The sequence below is a fragment of the Terrapene carolina genome, unplaced genomic scaffold (genome assembly GCF_002925995.2).
Source record: "Terrapene carolina triunguis isolate 2854851 unplaced genomic scaffold, T_m_triunguis-2.0 Scaffold31, whole genome shotgun sequence".
Taxonomy (NCBI): domain Eukaryota; kingdom Metazoa; phylum Chordata; order Testudines; family Emydidae; genus Terrapene; species Terrapene triunguis.
In genome coordinates, this window is record NW_020664382.1 from 7,264,318 (window position 1) to 7,282,689 (window position 18,372).

General features: G+C 40.5%; 2 protein-coding genes across 4 annotated transcripts in view; both read right to left on the reverse strand.

The window, feature by feature from the left end:
• The window catches only part of MRPS6 (mitochondrial ribosomal protein S6), a 67,542-nt gene that overhangs the window by 39,680 nt on the left and 9,490 nt on the right, over window positions 1-18,372 (reverse strand). The window lies entirely within an intron of this gene.
• SLC5A3 (solute carrier family 5 member 3) overlaps window positions 5,235-18,372 on the reverse strand; it is a 22,613-nt gene continuing 9,475 nt past the window's right edge. For 2 of the 3 annotated variants that reach the window (XM_026652072.1, XM_026652075.1), the window contains 2 exons: window positions 14,718-14,846; window positions 5,235-7,884 (listed from right to left, as the gene is read on the reverse strand). In XM_026652072.1, coding sequence (XP_026507857.1) covers window positions 5,429-7,570 — 2,142 coding nt within the window. In that variant the 5' untranslated portion in view covers window positions 7,571-7,884; window positions 14,718-14,846 and the 3' untranslated portion in view covers window positions 5,235-5,428. The remainder of the gene's footprint in view (window positions 7,885-14,717; window positions 14,847-18,372) is intronic. The other variant, XM_026652081.1, reaches the window with a different exon arrangement.

Genomic DNA, 18,372 nt, shown 5'->3' on the forward strand with positions numbered 1-18,372 from the left:
GCATTTTTTTTCCACCTTCTAATCTGCTAAAGCCTCTCCGCCAGCGTGGAGGATATGCTGAAGGCCAAACTTTCCACTATAAGGCATGCAAAGCACAAGGCAACCATTGTCAGTGCATACCCTGGGTGTAGTGCAAGGTTGCCATTTAAATATCACTTCCCTTATTACACTGAAGTGCAAGCCAGAAAATAATCAGAATCCCTGGCTGTTCAATGAACCAGTTTGCTGTTCCAGCCATGGTGAGTATGGCCCAGCAGCCTGGGTAACAGGCCTTGTGCTGCAACTTGTGGGAAACCCCTATTGGGAGCACAGGTGGGTAGGTGGACAATGCCCCCTCGCATTAGGAACACAGACATTGCTTTGAGACCAAGGACCAGCGTTAAGCTTCCCAAATTGTGGTCTTTGTCCAAAGCGGCTTGGGGAGGGGGAGAAGAAAGAGGGTTGCAGCCACAAGGGAACACAGGAAGCCCACCCACCCCCTTAACTTAACATTGCTGGTAGTAGTCACCTTGGGCTTGCAGATTGAGGTCAACACCAATCCCTGCCAACCAAACCACCAGCATGTTCGGGAAACAATGGTCAAGGGACCCAGAAACCACCACGGGGGAGGAGGAAGGGGGAGAGAATATCACATGCTCTATTGTTTGCAGTATGAGCACTTGTAATGAAAAACTTCCACCCCAAGGTTGACCCTATGCGATATCAGTTTCCTGAGGGAAACAGAGGCAGCACAGGAACAAATGCTGCAAACATCTGGGTACAGACCAGGTCCGCATGTTGCTGCCGCAATGATGCCAACACAGTTGATACTGGAGTGGCATGGGAAAGTGTCCTACCGTGGAGGAAGAAATAAGGTAGTCCTCCGCAGAAGCCTTCTGCAAAGGATTGCAGAGTACCTCCATGAAAGTTTCCTAGAGATCTCCATGGAGGATTCCCAGGCCATCCCTATGGACATAAACAGTCTTTTCGGGGGGGGGGGGGGGCACCCTAACTGGAGTAGCCGCCGGGAGGCAGATACTCACTGCACCTCACTTTTTCTTCATATTAAAACAAAAAAAAAATATAACAGCATGTAACCCCTACAGTTTGATTGGAATTGCATATAATCACCAGAGATGCCTTCTGAGGCATCACGCTTGGCAACCATGCTGTCCTGCAACCAGCTGGACTGCTCTGGGGTTAAAAACAGCTCCTGGCTCTTGAGGAGAATGGATCCCCCACTCACCTCCCTCCCATTTGCCTCATCATCATCCAGAATGTCCTCCTTGTTTTTGCCTGAGGTGGCCCTGGACTCAGACTCCTGGGAGGTATCCAAGCTATGGCAGGGGGGTAGTGGTGGGGTTGCCACTGAGAATCGCATGCAGCTCATAGTAGAAACAGCATATCTGTGGGGCAGAATCAGAATGACTGTTCATCTCCCGTCTTCTGGTACGCCTGCCAAAGTTCTTTGATTTTCACGTGGCACTGCTACATGTCCCTCGTGTAGCCCTTCTCCCTCATGTCCCACGCAATCTTTTTGTAGATGTCTACGTTTCTTCAGCTGGATTAGAGCTGTGCCTGTACCGACTCTTTTCTTCGCAGACCAGTAAGATCCACCACCTCCTGTGTACTTACTTCAGGCTGGAGCGCGTTTGGGGCTTTGAGTCTCCATGGTCAGCTGTGGTGGCGAGCTCTCCACTTTGATCAAACAGGAAACGGGAATTCAAAAGTTCCTGGGTCTTTAACAGGGGAGAGGCGGTTTCCTGTGTACCTGGCTGCTGAGCAGCAGAGTTGCAAACCATCTCCAGAGTAATCATAGCGGAGAACTGTGGGACTCCTCCTGGAGGCCAATTCAGTCAACTTACACAACACTGTGTTTACACTGCCTCTCTGACCCACCAACAACAATGTAAGTGCTACACCTCTCACAAAGGTGAATTAAGTCGACGTTACAGGCGAGTTAAGTCAGTGGAAGGGACCTGGTACAGTAGAACCTCAGAGTTATGAACACCTCAGGAATGGAGGTTGTTTGTAACTCTGAACAAAATGTGATGGTTGTTCTTTCAAAAGTTTACAACTGAACATTGACTTAATACAGCTTTGAAACTCTACTATGCAGAAGAAAAATGCTGCTTTTAACCATCTTAATTCAAATGAAACAAGCACAGAAACAGTTTCCTTACCTTGTCATCAACGTGGGGGTTTTTTTTGTTTGTTTTTAAAAAAAACTTTCCCTTTATTTTTTTTAGTGGTTTATGTTTAACACAGTACTGTACTGGATGGTTCCCCCCTCTCCTACCACGTCTCTGCTGCTGCCTGAATGTGTACTTCTGGTTCCAAATGAGATATGTGGTTAACCAGTCAGTTCATAACTCTGAGGTTCTACTGTAGTGTAGACACATGTATTATTAAGTCTACAAAAGGTGGCTTTCATCAACCTAAGTTTATAGCGTTGATCAGGCCTCAGTTATGAAGACACGGAGAGAATACAGCCATTTTATCAACTGAGTTTCCAACTATGACAACAAAACTTTACCATAATTAATCCAACAATAGATTGTCTTACTTCTGTGAAGCTACATAGTGACAGGACTAGATTGATCCCCATTGGAAATAAACTTTTAGAACTAGTGTAATGTGGACTTTTAGTATGAAAAAATTTGAAATTTAAAAGATAGAGCTAAGTAAACTGTGTATTTTAGTATTCAAAGTATGATCAAACATGCCAATACACTGAAACTACTGGTCTTTAAAAGCATAAACCTAATACAGTTATAATTCTTCCGGAATATTACATGTTGTTACAGGGTTAAAATGTTATCACTGATCATAAGTATGAGTGTACATGGCACTGGGCATTGTGCAGTAAACATGTAAAGTGGGCTTGGTAGAAAAGAACTCATCTGGGGCAAAGGAACAAGGGAAGAGACTGTACTAGGCAGGCTGCTGTTTATCTAGGTGGAGGCCCTATTACTGTGTGAGGCATTCTAGGGAAGGGGTAAGGAGGACTGAAGCAGTGGCAGTAAAGCGAAGGGTCCCTGAGCCAGCCTACCTGTGAGAGGCAGGTGGTAACACAGTCATTAAAACTAGATCAAGAAGGGCCAGTAAGCAAACCCTCTAATGCCAGTTGTTGATGGAAATGTATGCGGAGTTAGTAGGGGATAGTGCCGGTTAACATCCCAAAGATGGCAGACCACATACCCGAAGTGTGCCACTGAGCCCAACTGAGCATTTTAGCCAGGCCCTGAAAACACAAATAGAAGCTCTTGGTCCATAGCCACTCTGTCCCTATACAAAGGGGTAGAGGCTCCCTGAGTTCTTTATCCCCCTCCTCTTCCTAGTGTATCCATCTAGATTTAGGGCAAACGCATCCAAACTTTTTACTGTTTACCCTGCATATAAAAAGAGTTTTATTCATTTTTGTACACCGTGTATACCCCCAATACACCTCCAATAACTAACTTATGAACTTGAGTTTCCATTTTTACAGAATCTTTCATGTACTAAGAATTTATCATTTAAAAAAGAATGTTTTTCTGTATGAAGTAAGCCATTGAAACAACAACTTTTACACACATTGACACAACACTACCAAAACCAAGCCTCAGCCACATACGGTAATGGCCGTCACCTACACTATTCAAACATGGCTCATATGCTCATCTCTCTATTGTGATCCACAGTGTTCTACCCTCCAAGTGCAAGATCTAAACAGAGCTGATAACGAACAGTAGTTGCTGTGAAACATCTTGGCATCTATTCAAATCCACAGACCTACCACTCTCAATTGCTATTTCAAGAGTACGGTAAATTACAAGTTCCATCTGATAATCTAGTTATTGTTGGTTTACCAAGAGCTGTTCAGTGACCCACTGGAGTTCTATGCAGCAAGATGTTTTTCCTCCAACAGTCAATAATTAGATTCAACCCAGATTCCATTAACCTACCATTTTTACTCACACCAAGTAGCACACTACATTAAAATCAACAGGCTACTCAGGGTAATTAAATTGGGTATTAAACTGTGTCCAATTCTGCAAACCCTTAATACAGTTGCCAGTAACAGCCCCTAGGGGAAAAAACTTCAATCAAAATCTCATCTTTTGTGCACTCCTGTAATTTGAGGTTGCTTTGCTAAAGCACAAAAAGTTGTTTTGCTTTTCCACATATGCATCAAAAAAAGCCCAGCTGAAGATAATTAAGCTGCCCACTACATTCACTTACTTCCCCATGGGGAATCCTTCATACTATGCTTTTCCTAACATATGAAGTTAGAAAGCAAGAGTACTGTGCTAAATACAGACTCTTGTTATTTGTTGCTTCCACTTCCCTCTTCCAAAATAGCAATTTAAAACAAATATCCATAGTACACGTTTGTTAACATTTAACAGACTGCATTGCATCTAGCTTGGTGATAGGGTTGCTAGATGTTTCCTTCAGGGGTATTTAATTTTTTTAAATCCAGCTGAAGCATATTCAAGTTTCACTTTGATCATTCTTGGGCAGATCTCTTTTCCAAGGGATAGCATGCATCTGGAGCTTGCTCCTTAAGGAGAAGCTAACCCTACTCATGTACACAGCAAAAATGTTAGAGAAATTTGGAATAGGGTGGGAGTGAATTTGTTTTGGTCAACGTTTACTAGAAAATTCACGTAGAGTATCCATCCCTTTTTCCCCCTCCCTCAGTAGGATCATAAACTAAAGTTTACAAAGTTAAACAGAGTGTAGTATCTCAGGCTTGCTTGCACCCATCCCTCAAAAATAAATATCAATCTTTCACCATACCAGTGTTTAAATTGGATAGAAGAAAGAAAAAAAGTTCAAATCTGTGACTAAGTATGTTTGGTTTCTAATCTTATGGAGAAGAGTAGAAGGCGGCTGCAGAGTGACAGCATGTTCCAAAATAATACATGAGGAGTTAAGTGCATTCAAAATGCTGTCTTTTTGTTGACTATAAATGAATTGTGGGATTTAAGCACCACACATTTTTTAATACATAGTTTTTAAAAAGTGAAAAGCTGCAAGCAAAATTAAACAGCAACATGTTGGTCAAGTTAGTACGAGTATGATACAGAGGATACCCATATATAGTTTATCTTTAAATTTAGATTGACAGCCTTGATAATGCCAATTCTACACTTAATTTTTCCCCCCCACTTTAATATTGGACTGAGCACCTTAATGTTCTTCCTTAAAAACAGCCACCTTCTTTTTCTTTGGTGTACACACACACACCTTGCAGCACTGCACTAAAAACCACATTCTTCCTTATTTAAACAGAGTTAATATAATACACATCTCAAATGGTCTTTAAATTGGCTGACAAGTTGATTTTACAATATAGCGTAAACAATGCCTGAGATGCAAGTTATGTATATTTTTTAAAAATTCTCCAGAGAGACTTGTTTCAGCTTCTGTATGTTTAGCCATACCCTTAAAGCTTCACCACTCACAAAGAGAAATAGACAAACATGAATATTCCAAGTGAACAGACACAAAACAGTCCAATATTTAGTAACAGTTTAACTTTTGGAGTCTCTTCCAACATTTGTAAACAGAGAGTCTCTTCCTCCGTATCTTGGATGGCTCTTTCATTCATGTTTCTACTTCTAAAGCCACAGAACCAATCTATGAATTTCCAATGTTTATCTCTATTATCAGTCTCTTCCTCACGCTTTTTCTCACCCATGAGAGCCACCTGTCCATTGGAATAACAATCAACTGGTGTCTCAACTTCAGAGTGACTTACAGAAATCACTGGGTTGCTGTCTTCTCTGCAAGTAACTAGAAGATTTATATCCTCAGGCTTAATATTTTTAATATTTTCTTCAGATTTGCCATTTGGCAGGATATGATTGGCATTTTCATTACATTTCAAGATGGTTTTTTCTTGTACCTTATATGGATCCCCTTTTGAAGCATTTTCTTTTACAGGCCTGATTTTTAGAGACCAGAAAGTGGTTGTTCGAATCTGTTCCTTTGTTGGTGGTGGTGTAAAGAGGCTTACTGTAATAGTCACAATTCCAGTGATCCAAAACAGAGCAGTAGCAATATACATATAGTGGATATTTTTGATGAAGCCTGGCCTAGTATCAGGCTGGTTACACTCAGGGACACGATAAATAAATGCCAATATCAGCCTTGTAGATCCAAGAACAAACCCAACCATTCCACCATAGAATGCCCCTTGTTCGTTGCAACGCTTCCAAAATATACCCAACAGAAACAGCGCAGCCACTGGTGGAGTCAAATAATCTGCTACCTCTTGTATATAGAGATACATCTGGCCTCCTTGCATTTCCACGATTATTGGAACCCAAGCAATGCTTATAATTACCATGAAAGCAACAAACACTCTTCCTACAATCATTAATTCTCTAGATGGGGCACTCTTGCGTATGAGTTTGTAGACATCAAGTGTAAATATAGTGCTGGCACTGTTAAAGATAGAGTCCAAGTCACTCATTAGTGCAGCAATCATGACAGCCATCATGAGTCCCCGCAGACCAACTGGTACAAGTTTCATCACCAAACGTGGATAGGCAATGTTAGAGCATCCAGCTCTGCTTCCACAGACTTGCATGCAGTGTTCAGGATTGATGCAGGCAATCTCATCTGCAAACAGTATACGTGAAATCATCCCTGGGATAACTATAATAAACATAGGCAACAGCTTTAAAAAACCTGCCATTAGCGTGGATCCTTTGGCATGAGCAATATTTTTTGCAGCTAAAACCCTCTGAACTATGACTTGGTCAGCACACCAGTACCATACAGAAGCTGGGGTCTGCCCGAACAGAAATCCAGGCCAGGGAACATCTTCGTCAGTTGGCTCACGTAACATTTTAAGAGCATCAGGCTTTGGGTGGACATGACAAGAGTTGGTATTGGAAAGATTGTAGGTCAACAAGATTGACGTAATATTTGGTGTTGCCAACATATACCTTCTTTTAACTTCTTCAAACCCACCAACCTCCATCATACTTATGATCATGAGTGTGAGGGCACCAATAATCATAAGCAGAGCTTGAAGAGTGTCCGTGTAGATGACAGCCACGAGACCTCCAGTCACAGTCAACAAAGCAGTCATTCCAATAAGCAGGATAACTGACAAATAAAGGTTCCAACCTAAAGATTCTTGAATAAAGAGTGCACCTGAATACAAGTCAACAGAAAGTTTGGTGAAGATATAAAGAATCAAAGACAACGCAGCAAAATATATTTGAATTCTGTGTCCTCCAAAACGTTTGGACAAGTATTCAGGCATGGTATATACTCCTGACCGTATGTAGACTGGGATGAAAACCCATCCTAAAAGCTGTAAAAGCATTAAAGCGTTGAACTCCCACGCACCTACTGCAAATCCACTTGCTGCTCCAGATCCTGCGAGCCCAATGAAATGTTCGCTCCCAATATTGCTCACAAATAAGGATGCACCAATAGCTACCCATGTCATAGAACGGCCTGCCAAGAAGTAGCCACTTACGGTGCTTCGATTGTATTTCCACATGGCAAAAAAGCCTATGCACAGTACAAGCACAAAGTACAGTGTCACAATGGCAATGTCTGCTGTTTCCAAAGAAGCCCTCATTTTTATAAACAAAATGACTTGCGACTGCCGATGTCCAATTTTCACCCCCCAAGAAGTCTTTAGAGTAATATGTGAACCAGTTTACATTTATCAATACTGCAGATCAAATTCTTTGTCCCTTGGTTTGCTGTCTTGATGGTGGTGGTTGTAGTACACTTTGAGAAGACATTTATTTTCTCCGCTTCTTAAATGGAAATTTGAGAACTTAGCACGCACTTTTAATCGACTTTCCACAAGAGCATCAGCATTAACTCTGTTGATGTAGGAGAAATTCTTAGCTGCAGCTAAGTCTAGTGAGGCCTACTGTACCAACCCTGCAAGGCAGCAAAGACAAAAGACAAAGGTTGAATTAGAGAAGGATTTCACTCAAATTTATGAGAAAGATTTGAAGTCTATCAAAACAAGTGGTTGAACACAAGTCTTTTCCTCTTTTAAATTGTATTTGTGCAAGACAGAACACAGAATTCATTACTTAAACTAAGTAGTGCCCTTTATAATTAAGCTGAAAATCTGGACATGGTACATGTGTCTCAATGGATACAGCAAATACAAGAGCATAAAGATTAAATGACCAAAAAAAAAAAAAAAAAAAAAAAGATAAACACAAAGTCAAATACCCCCAACACAACAAAATGCATTCTTATTAGGGATTTCCATTCCCCCTCCCCGCACGCTCCCCAAATCCTCACAGGATTAAAGTCTATTTTAAAAGACATTAAAATAAGCCCTTCCACTTTTGCATGAGCATAGAAAGACATTTTACATTATGAAAAAGTTTGCTTGGATAGTCTTTTTTTGAATTTCCCCAGGATTCCACCCTAAACAGCCCAGGTTCTCGCTTGCCAGATCCTGAAGTGATGTCACAATTCTGTGTGAGGGACATACTGGCCGCGGCTTCCAGCAGCTCCCATTGGCCTGGAGCAGCGAACCATGGCCAGCGGGAGCCGCGATCGGCCGAACCTGCGGACGGGGCAGGTAAACAAACTGGCCTGGCCTGCCAGGGGCTTTCCCTACACAAGTAGCGTCCCAAGTTTGGGAAACACTGGCCTAGTCAAAACTGTTTTACTTCATCTAAACCAGGGGAGAGGTGACCAGGGCAAAGAGCATGGTCAGGGTTAATGGAGAGAGTCCTACCAGTTCAGGGATAGAGACCAAGTTCCTGCCCTGCCCTCCACCTGCCAATTCAGCTTACAAACACAATGAAGTGTGTAACCCTCTAGTTGTTTTTGTGATTCAATGCACACTACTTCTTGTAATTGTGTGTGTTTTAATTGGAATGAGTTGATTTCAGTCTGAGGGGGGTGGGAGGGAAAAAAATGTATCTTGTTTACATTAATAGTTTTGGTAATTAAAAAAACCCAACTACAGAAAATCACCTCAAAATATGCCAAATTTATTTTCAGAATTTGCTATTTGACGGTTTCCACCAGCCAGAGAAGTTCCAATTTACTCTTCTCCACCACCACTTTTTTTTTTTTTTAATTAAATTAAAATTTTTGTTTTTTTTTTTCCAAATTAAAAAAAAAAAAAAAAAAAAATTTTTTTTTTTAAAAAAAAAAAAAAAATAAAAAAATAAAAAAAAAAAAAAAAAAAAAAAAAAAAAAAAAAAAAATGTTTGTATATCAACTCTCCTTCTGCTCCACAGAGCTTGACAAAAGCACCTCACGACTTCTACCAATCAGCACTGATTTTCATAATTCATTTTTGTCCATCACCACTTTTTAGTTATTTAAAATTAAATTAACATTGTGGTTTTATAAAGACACAGAGGCCATAGGAATACAGCTAAAAATAAAAGCTATTTTCAAGTCAAAATTGTTTCCATAGCCTTTAGTGATTAATCTGAAACTGTTCTCTTTTACTAGCGTTCACTTTATATAGGAGAGGGAGAAATGAACATTCTTGATTTAGGTTTTTGTGAAAAGGAAGCTCCATGCAAGGTTGTGGTTGACACTTGTAGAAGTCACACCAATCTGGACTAAAAATATTGTCTCATTGGTGTTTGCACCCCTATCACAAATGCTTTAAAATAAACAGATGTTGGACAACGCTAATATACAGAGAGACAGCTGAAATATAGTTCTATATGGTTGTCCTAAACTGATCTTTTGTTTCTAGAAGCCAGTAGGCCTGTGATCTACTTTGACCCTTTGAACGCTGGCGATTCTTTCTGCCATGGAAGGAGATACATTAATGAAAATCAACTCTACAGTTAAGATAAGGATGTGTTTTGTGCCTAATGCAGGGATTCAGCCTATGTTTATTGTTAAGATTGGAAGGATTAGATTTACCTGTAAATGTCGATTTCACTACATACATGCAAACCAATTAAGTACTGCCATCACTAATTGCTTATCTGTAACTTTCAGTTAAGTCAGGAAAATGTTGCTTGAGAAGTTAGAGTTTGATTTAAGGATATTTACTTTGTATATTTTGACAGGGGATGTCCACAATTTGTGTTTTAGCAGTTACAAAACTAACTTTTTGAATCTCAACATCTACAGTCATTAAATAATTACTGTCCAAACCTGTGAAGAATAGCAAGTCCTTCCTCCCTACCAAACTTAAAGCATTTACTGAGTACAGAATGAGTTTTCTGAGAATTTACAAGTGAGTTGACTATTCTGAGTTAAAAGTAAACTAAGAAATTTAGTACTCAAACCTGTTTTGTCCCAAATGATTTTACCACCACAAGAATTCAAGTTTTACCTAGGATTAAAAATTCATTGTGATCTTCAAATTTAGCATACGTACAAGAAGTTAGGTTGCAATTAAGTGTATTAATTGCTGTTTTAGCCAGTTATTATAAAATAGAGAGGGCCATGTATACAGCTCAGGTTACTCTTAAGTATGGCCATCTGATTTAATTACCTTTGATGTCAATCACTTTCCCTCTCTAGTTAATTTGGATCTTTCAATTCCGTGGGCTGAAGAAAGTCAACGGCACAAAGGAGCTGTACGTGTCAAGAGTTCTCACTAAGATTATTTGGCCTTCAACTATCATTGCATTAGCCTCAACTGTCATTACACTAAAAACAATTTTATAGTTGCATTCTGTGGAAATTATGGGCCAGATTCACCAGTATGCCCTGAATGTTTTGTGCTGCTTCACGGATACAGAGTCGCTGTAAAAATCATGTAATTGGCCAATGTGCTCCAGATGCTTTAGACTGCTCTGAAATGACAAAGCTGCCAGAGCATAACAACAAATCTGGCCTTAAAACAAAAATGGTTTAAAGGTTCATATTACATATCTACAACTCAAACTATCACAGGGTAGCATTCTTTGGGTTTCTTGTTTAGCATTCATGTGTGAAATTAATTTAAAAACAAAAACAAAAGATTCCCATTTAAAACTATGTTAAGATGGAGTTAAGGCTGAGAGTATGGATGAGTACCTTAAATAATTAAAAAGATATAAACTCTTTTGCTGTTTCAGGAAACTATTACAGGTAACCATGCTGCTTGTTCACCATGAGAATGTGCACTTCTCATTAACGCAGATGTGTTAACAAGAAAAAAGGTTCCACTTCAGTCAACCATTTTTGCATACACCTCTACCCCGATATAACGCGGTCCTCAGGAGCCAAAAAAAAAAAAAAATCACATCTTACTGCGTTATAGGTGAAACCGCGTTATATCGAACTTGCTTTGATCCATCGGAATGCGCAGCCCCGTGCCGCCCCCCCCCCTGCCCCGGAGCGCTGCTTTACCGCGTTATATCCAAATTCGTGTTATATCAGAGTAGAGGTGTATTTGTATGAACTGGCCATTTTATAAAGCCGAACACTGCACAAAAAAATAAAATATTTCAGAACCAACGAAGATACTCAGTTTTTACACGAGAATATTTACATGTGATACAAAACAGACTGAGCGCTCGACCGTAATCAATTTATCAAGATCATGAATCTCAGACCACAGATCTGTTTTTAAATTCTTCATGGAAGAATTTAAAATTTACACTCATCCCCAAAAGGCATTGCAGATTAACTGGTCTATTCCATGGTTTAATTTATTCCTAAACAAGACAGTACACTGTAAGTGTTTCCAAACTGCATGAAGCTTCTGGGTATGAATGTAATACACTACTTAGCTGCAAGTGCTTCTTTCATTATTTTTAAATGTCTAAGGTAATTACAATACAACATTAATTCCAAGATTTCATATATTATTTTAAGAAAAAAAGGATACAAAAGTAACCGCTCCCAGATGCATAATTTCTCTTAACCCAATGTAAGTAACAACTATAAAAAGGTGAGCCAAGAGAAGAGTAAAGTTTTAGTTCCTTGTCCTCCTATCTTATTGAAAAAAGTTTTGGACCTAAACTGGTGACACGGACACTAAGTGATCGATAGCAGTAATCAGATACCAGTAGTGAAATCAGATGTGCTGTAACAGTATACAAAAAGGCAGTTAGCGTGCATATTGTAGTGAACAGTCCAACCAGAATTATAATCGTTATAAAGAGTATTTGCCCTTTAATAAGTTGTCCTATGTCACAACTGAGACACTGTCACTGGACATGTAGTATTTATTTTGGTTATAATGTTAAGAACTTCCTGAGAACTTGCCACCTATAGACAGGGCCAAACCACGCTTTAAATAGCTACTTTTCAAAAGCATCACTTTTGCAACTTTCAGACCTGGTTTGCGGTGTTCAGCCCGGTAAAGCTTTGAGGGAAATTTGCTGGGCAAAGATCAGAGGAACAAAGAAAGGAAAAGGGAAGAATTTCCAGGGTTATGCTGGAATTAAGTTCAATAAGAAGCTGGTATAAGAAGTTACTCTGAACTGCTGTAGTGACATATGTCTACACAGCAAAGAAAAACCTGCAGCTGTTACATTGCAGTGTAGACTTCTGGGCTCAGGCTGGAACCCTGGCTCTGGGACCTGAAAGTCTACACAGCAGTGAAACAGCCCTGCAGTCCAAGCCACATGAGCCCAAGTCGGCTGGTACGAGCCAGCTGCGGCCTTTTCTTTGCTGTGTAAACATACCTTCAGTGACAATGCAACAAATCTGTACTGACTACTGAAACTTTTCCACCTTCCTGATTAAAGAAGGACTCAAACATCTGCAAGGGGAGACTATCAAGTCATGGGAATAGTGTTTGTGGCACTGACAAAACCAGGAACAAGTCAAAATTGGTGCCAAGAACAGTGAATTTCAGCCCTGGCTACTTTCTGATTGGGCCATATCACAAGTACAAGAAAGTTTTTCCTTTGTGTCATATAACAGTTTGAGATTTCTGTGCAAATATTAGTACGACTCAAACTGCTTTTTTTTTTTTTTAAACATATTAGCTAAAGGCAAATTCTCAAAAAAGGATACAAGATACAGTAGCATAGATTCAGGGTAAGATTTATACGGCACACAGAGGAAGAAATATTATAAGGCAGGGATCAGCAACCTTTTTGGCACACAGCCCACCAGAGTAAGACCCCTGGCAGGCCGGACCAGTTTGTTTACCAGCCGCATCCGCGGGTTCAGACGATCGCAACTCCCACGTGCCGCGGTTTGCCGCTCCAGGCCAATGGGGGCTGTGGGAAGCAGCAGCCAGCACATCCCTTGGCCCGCGCCGCTTCCCGCAGCCCCCATTGGCCTGGAGCGGCAAACCGCGGCAAGTGGGAGTCGTGATTGGCCGAACCTGCGGACACGGCAGGTAAACAAACCGGCAGGGGGCTTACCCTGGCGGGCCGCATGACAAAGGTTGCCGATCCCGGTTATAAGAACATACACTTTACTTGTTATTTGAATGGGAAAATGGCTCATACATCTAAGACCTATGTTTCTCAGATGTTCATGTGGATGACCAGCCACCATTTAAAACTTTAAAGTCTGGAATGTTACAGGTAAGACAACTACAGTTTATGGCACAACTTATGTAGGATTCATGTAAGACTCTGATGTTGTGTTGGTACATTAAATGCAGCTAGCAGCTGACACCAAGATTACATCTAAATTCTTATTACAGAAACAAAAACAAACAGCTATTTTGAAGTTTTAATCAGGTCCCTCAAAAAAAGACCATATAGAAATCCAGGCCTTACTCACAGTTCTTTAAAAGTGCTCGGTCACAACTGAAATTCAGAACTGTTGGGTCACTTTTTTAAAAGGAAGCTTTCCCAGTATGATTATCTGACAGATGGCCCTTTACATAATCCAGAGGAGGGAAGAGACCCACAGCTGCAGCCTTAAACGCTGCTTCCCCATCTCCTTTCCTTCCAGCTGGTAAGCATTCCTGCTGTTTTCCTTGACTCTTCTCACCAAAGATATAGTCTATCCTGGCAACTCTCATTAAGAGGAAGAGACTATGTACAAAATATTCTCTTCAACCCCCACCTCCCTCCAAAATAATCTCTTTTCAAAATAAAAAAAAATTTATTTCAGGGGCAGATAAGTCACAGGTTACTATGCATTCATTAGCAAGTTAGTGGACACATCTGTGCATAGCCTTGTAGGGTTAAAAAGTATTTGTCTGGAAATGACATTTAACCTTTGCCCACCCCTTAGGTTTTCTCACAGAGGTATGCCGTAACTGCCTCCTATAAATCTGCAACCCCCGAGAAATGGATCATTAATACGAAGTTCAATACCTACATGGCTGAAAACCTTTCCAAAGTATTAATGCTCCCAATTCCAGGAAAAGGCGCTGCCAAACCTAGTAGTTAGAATCTGAGTACATATTAGCAGTTAATCCACTTTGTGTCTATTGAAGTGATAACTTTATTATACTAGAACCTTCCTATGCTATTCAAGTTACGTAGCAAGTTCTTCCGACGCTGCAGTAATACATTCTTTTCTCTCTTTCAGAGTATTTTTTAATGAGAAACTGGACAAGTGAAACACCTCTATGGATCAGACTACTTTTCTGATAAGCTACACACAACTGTCTTTATGGGATAATATACTGCATTTTGTCCAGATCCAGTACAGCATGGCAATTTTAAGTATACGTTCTTGTAGACAAACTTAGGAGTTCTGTCTATGCAACAGAAGCAAATGTAGTAACTGGAGCTATATGGCCCAGTGAAACTGAAGGATGAAGTGACTCAAAGCATTGTTGTTGGGTCTAACATGTGTCTCAACATTTAAAAATAATAATAATAATAATAATAATGCAGTTTACAACAAAGACTTTTTCCTACCCATCAGGTCTGCAAATATCAGCATGGTCCTAAAAGAATCAAGTTGTGTTTTTTCCCCTAGCTCGTTCATCAGCTCTGTTGATGCATAAACCAGAATAGAATCTGCTCACTCTCTCATAACTGTTGGCTCTGCAATGCAGGAGTAAAAATAAGAAGATAGGATGTAATAAGTACAGGAGGCAGAAAGGTTGAGTAAAAGTGCTTTCATAGACACTTTTCTGAACATAACTACATTTCAAACCCCCAAATTGCAATTATATTTTACCGTAGCAGCATGCAACCTGGATGGTCTGCTATACTGATGTGTGTGCCTAATTAACATTAGGAGTTAAACAAGCATACTCAGAGGATAATAGGCCTCTCAGAATAAAGGGTAGTAGGCACAAAAACCTGACAGGTGTAGGCTATGGGGGGAGTGGGACACCCTGTAAATATACCACAAGTCTCAGGCTTTATCAGGTTTGGGGGAAAAGAGGGGGCCACAGCCAGGGACTTGCCACTCTTCCCAACACAGCCCTCTGCTGACCCCACAGATATTTTATGGTATGCAACCATGGCTGGCACAAGACAACTGTGAAGAACTAAGACAACCGCAGTGCAGCTCCTGCTGGATCTGTGCTACAGGAAAGAGCCAAGAAAGTATAGAAGAGCAACCCCGTTGTGTAAGTGCCTCCACTTTCCTTCCCCATGAGTCCCCAGGATTGAGATGCTGCACCTTCACCACTCTCCATGTTCCCAAAACCCTTCACATCTGAGGAAACAGGTTCGGGCCCCCAATTGTTCATTAAAACAAAAGACATTTGCTTAAGAACAAAAAGCTTTTATAAGTTACATATATAAACATGGGACCCTAGACCTACTATAGTAATGTCAGTTACCAAATAACATGAAGAGTCTGTCCACATGATTTAATAAAAAATAAAAAAGTTTAAGTTTTTTATACTTTGTTGCCTTAAGTTAAAGTACCCAAACAAGAGTGACTTAATTTTCATAGGTACTGAGCATCCTCTGCATCCCCTGAAAGTGCTCAGCACATCTGAAAATTAAACCACTTTTTTGGCAACCAAATTTTGAAAAATTTTGCCCAGGTCATTAGCAGGATTAACGATGGCACAAAGTGGACACTGACCAGATAGACTCTTATGGCGGTCGAGCAGACTGGAAAAAAAAAAGTCAATTGTGTACAGCTAATTACTGACAGCTAAGTGTCCGTATTATTAGTGATCCCTCCACAGCTGCATAAGCCAGGGCCTACATAGGCTCAAGTACTAAGAAAAAGCAAGCTTTCACTGCACTGTTGGAAAAAACTAGCAGGAACATGGGCAAAGTGAGGTGCCTGATCTGTGAACATAAGAACGGCCATACTGGGTCAGACCAAAGGTCCATCCAGCCCAGTATCCTGTCTATCGACAGTGGCCAATGCCAGGTGCCCCAGAGAGAGTGAACCTAACAGGTAATGATCAAGTGATCTCTCTCCTGCCATCCATCTCCACCCTCTGACAAATAGAGGCTAGAGACACTATTCCTTACCCATCATGGCTAATAGCCATTAATGGACTTAACCTCCATGAATTTATCCAGTTCTCTTTTAAACAGTGTTATAGTCCTAGCCTTCACAACCTGCTCAGGTAAGGAGTTCCACAACTTGACTGTGCGCTGTGTGAAGAACTTTCGTTATTTGTTTTAAACCTGCTGCCTATTAATCTCATTTGGTGACCCCTAGTTCTTGTATTATGGGAATAAGTAAATAACTTTTCCTTATCTACTTTCTCCACATCACTCATGATTTTATATACCTCTATCATATCCCGCCCTTAGTCTCCTCTTTTCCAAGTTGAAAAGTCCTAGCGTCTTTAATCTCTCCTCATATGGGACCCGTTCCAAACCCCCTAATCATTTTAGTTGCCCTTCTCTGAACCTTTTCTAGTGCCAGTATATCTTTTTTGAGATGAGACCACATCTGTACGCAGTATTCAAGATGTGGGTGTATTATTGATTTATATAAAGGCAATATATTCTCCATCCCCTTTTTAATGATTCCTAACATCCTGTTTGCTTTTTTGACCGCCTCTGCACACTGCATGGACATCTTCAGAGAACTATCCACGATGACGCCAAGATCTTTTTCCTGATTCGTTGTAGCTAAATTAGCCCCCATTATATTGTATGTATAGTTCGGGTTATTTCTTCCAATGTGCATTACTTTACATTTATCCACATTAAATTTCATTTGCCATTTTGTTGCCCAATCACTTAGTTTTGTGAGATCTTTTTGAAGTTCTTCACAGTCTGCTTTGGTCTTAACTATCTTGAGCAGTTTAGTATCATCTGCAAACTTTGCCACCTCACTGTTTACCCCTTTCTCCAGATCATTTATGAATAAGTTGAATAGGATTGGTCCTAGGACTGACCCTTGGGGAACACCACTTGTTACCTCTCTCCATTCTGAGAATTTACCATTTATTCCTACCCTTTGTTCCGTCTTTTAACCAGTTCTCAATCCATGAAAGGACCTTCCCTTTTATCCCATGACAACTTAATTTACGTAAGAGCCTTTGGTGAGGGACCTTCTCAAAGGCTTTCTGGAAATCTAAGTACACTATGTCCACTGGATCCCCCTTGTTCACATGTTTGTTGACCCCTTCAAAGAACTCTAATAGATTAGTAAGACACGATTTCTTTTTACAGAAACCATGTTGACTTTTGCCCAACAATTTATGTTCTTCTATGTGTCTGACAACTTTATTCTTTACTATTGTTTCGACTAATTTGCCCGGTACCAAGGTTAGACTTACCGGTCTGCAATTGCCCGGATCACCTCTAGAGCCCTTTTTAAATATTGGCGTTACATTAGCTATCTTCCAGTCTTTGGGTACAGAAGCCGATTTAAAGGACAGGTTACAAACCTTAGTTAATAGTTTCGCAATTTCACATTTGAGTTCTTTCAGAACTCTTGGGTGAATGCCATCTGGTCCCGGTGACTTGTTACTGTTAAGTTTATCAATTAATTCCAAAACCTCCTCTAGTGACACTTCAATCTGTGAGAATTCCTCACCTACAAAAGCTGGCTCAGGTTTTGGAATCTCCTTAACATCCTCAGCCGTGAAGACTGAAGCAAAGAATTCGTTTAGTTTCTCTGCAATGGCTTTATCGTCTTTAAGCGCTCCTTTGTATCTCGATCATCGAGGGGCCCAACTGGTTGTTTAGCAGGCTTCCTGCTTCTGATGTACTTAAACATTTTGTTATTACCTTTTGAGTTTTTGGCTAGCCGTTCTTCAAACTCCTCTTTGGCTTTTATTACATTTTTACAGTTAATTTGGCAGTGTTTATGCTCCTTTCTATTTACCTCACTAGGATCAGATGAGATCCAGACAAGAGCCTCCAAAGTAGTATAAACAGAAGGTTGACAAGGAAAGGGAGCAACGTATTTTAACAAGTTTTCAGGTTAACATGGTAAAACTCAGGGAGCTGTGACTGGCTGAAACCACCCTGCCAACTAAGCCAATAGAGGCAGAGTGAATGAGCTGCCCCCTGACTCCTAGAGGTTGCCTCTCCACATCAAGGTTGAGCCATGCTGGCAAGCAGATTGAAGCAGCTTGCACTGCCTGCAACACATGTATAGAGAAATTTTTAAAAATTAACGGGGGGGGGGGGG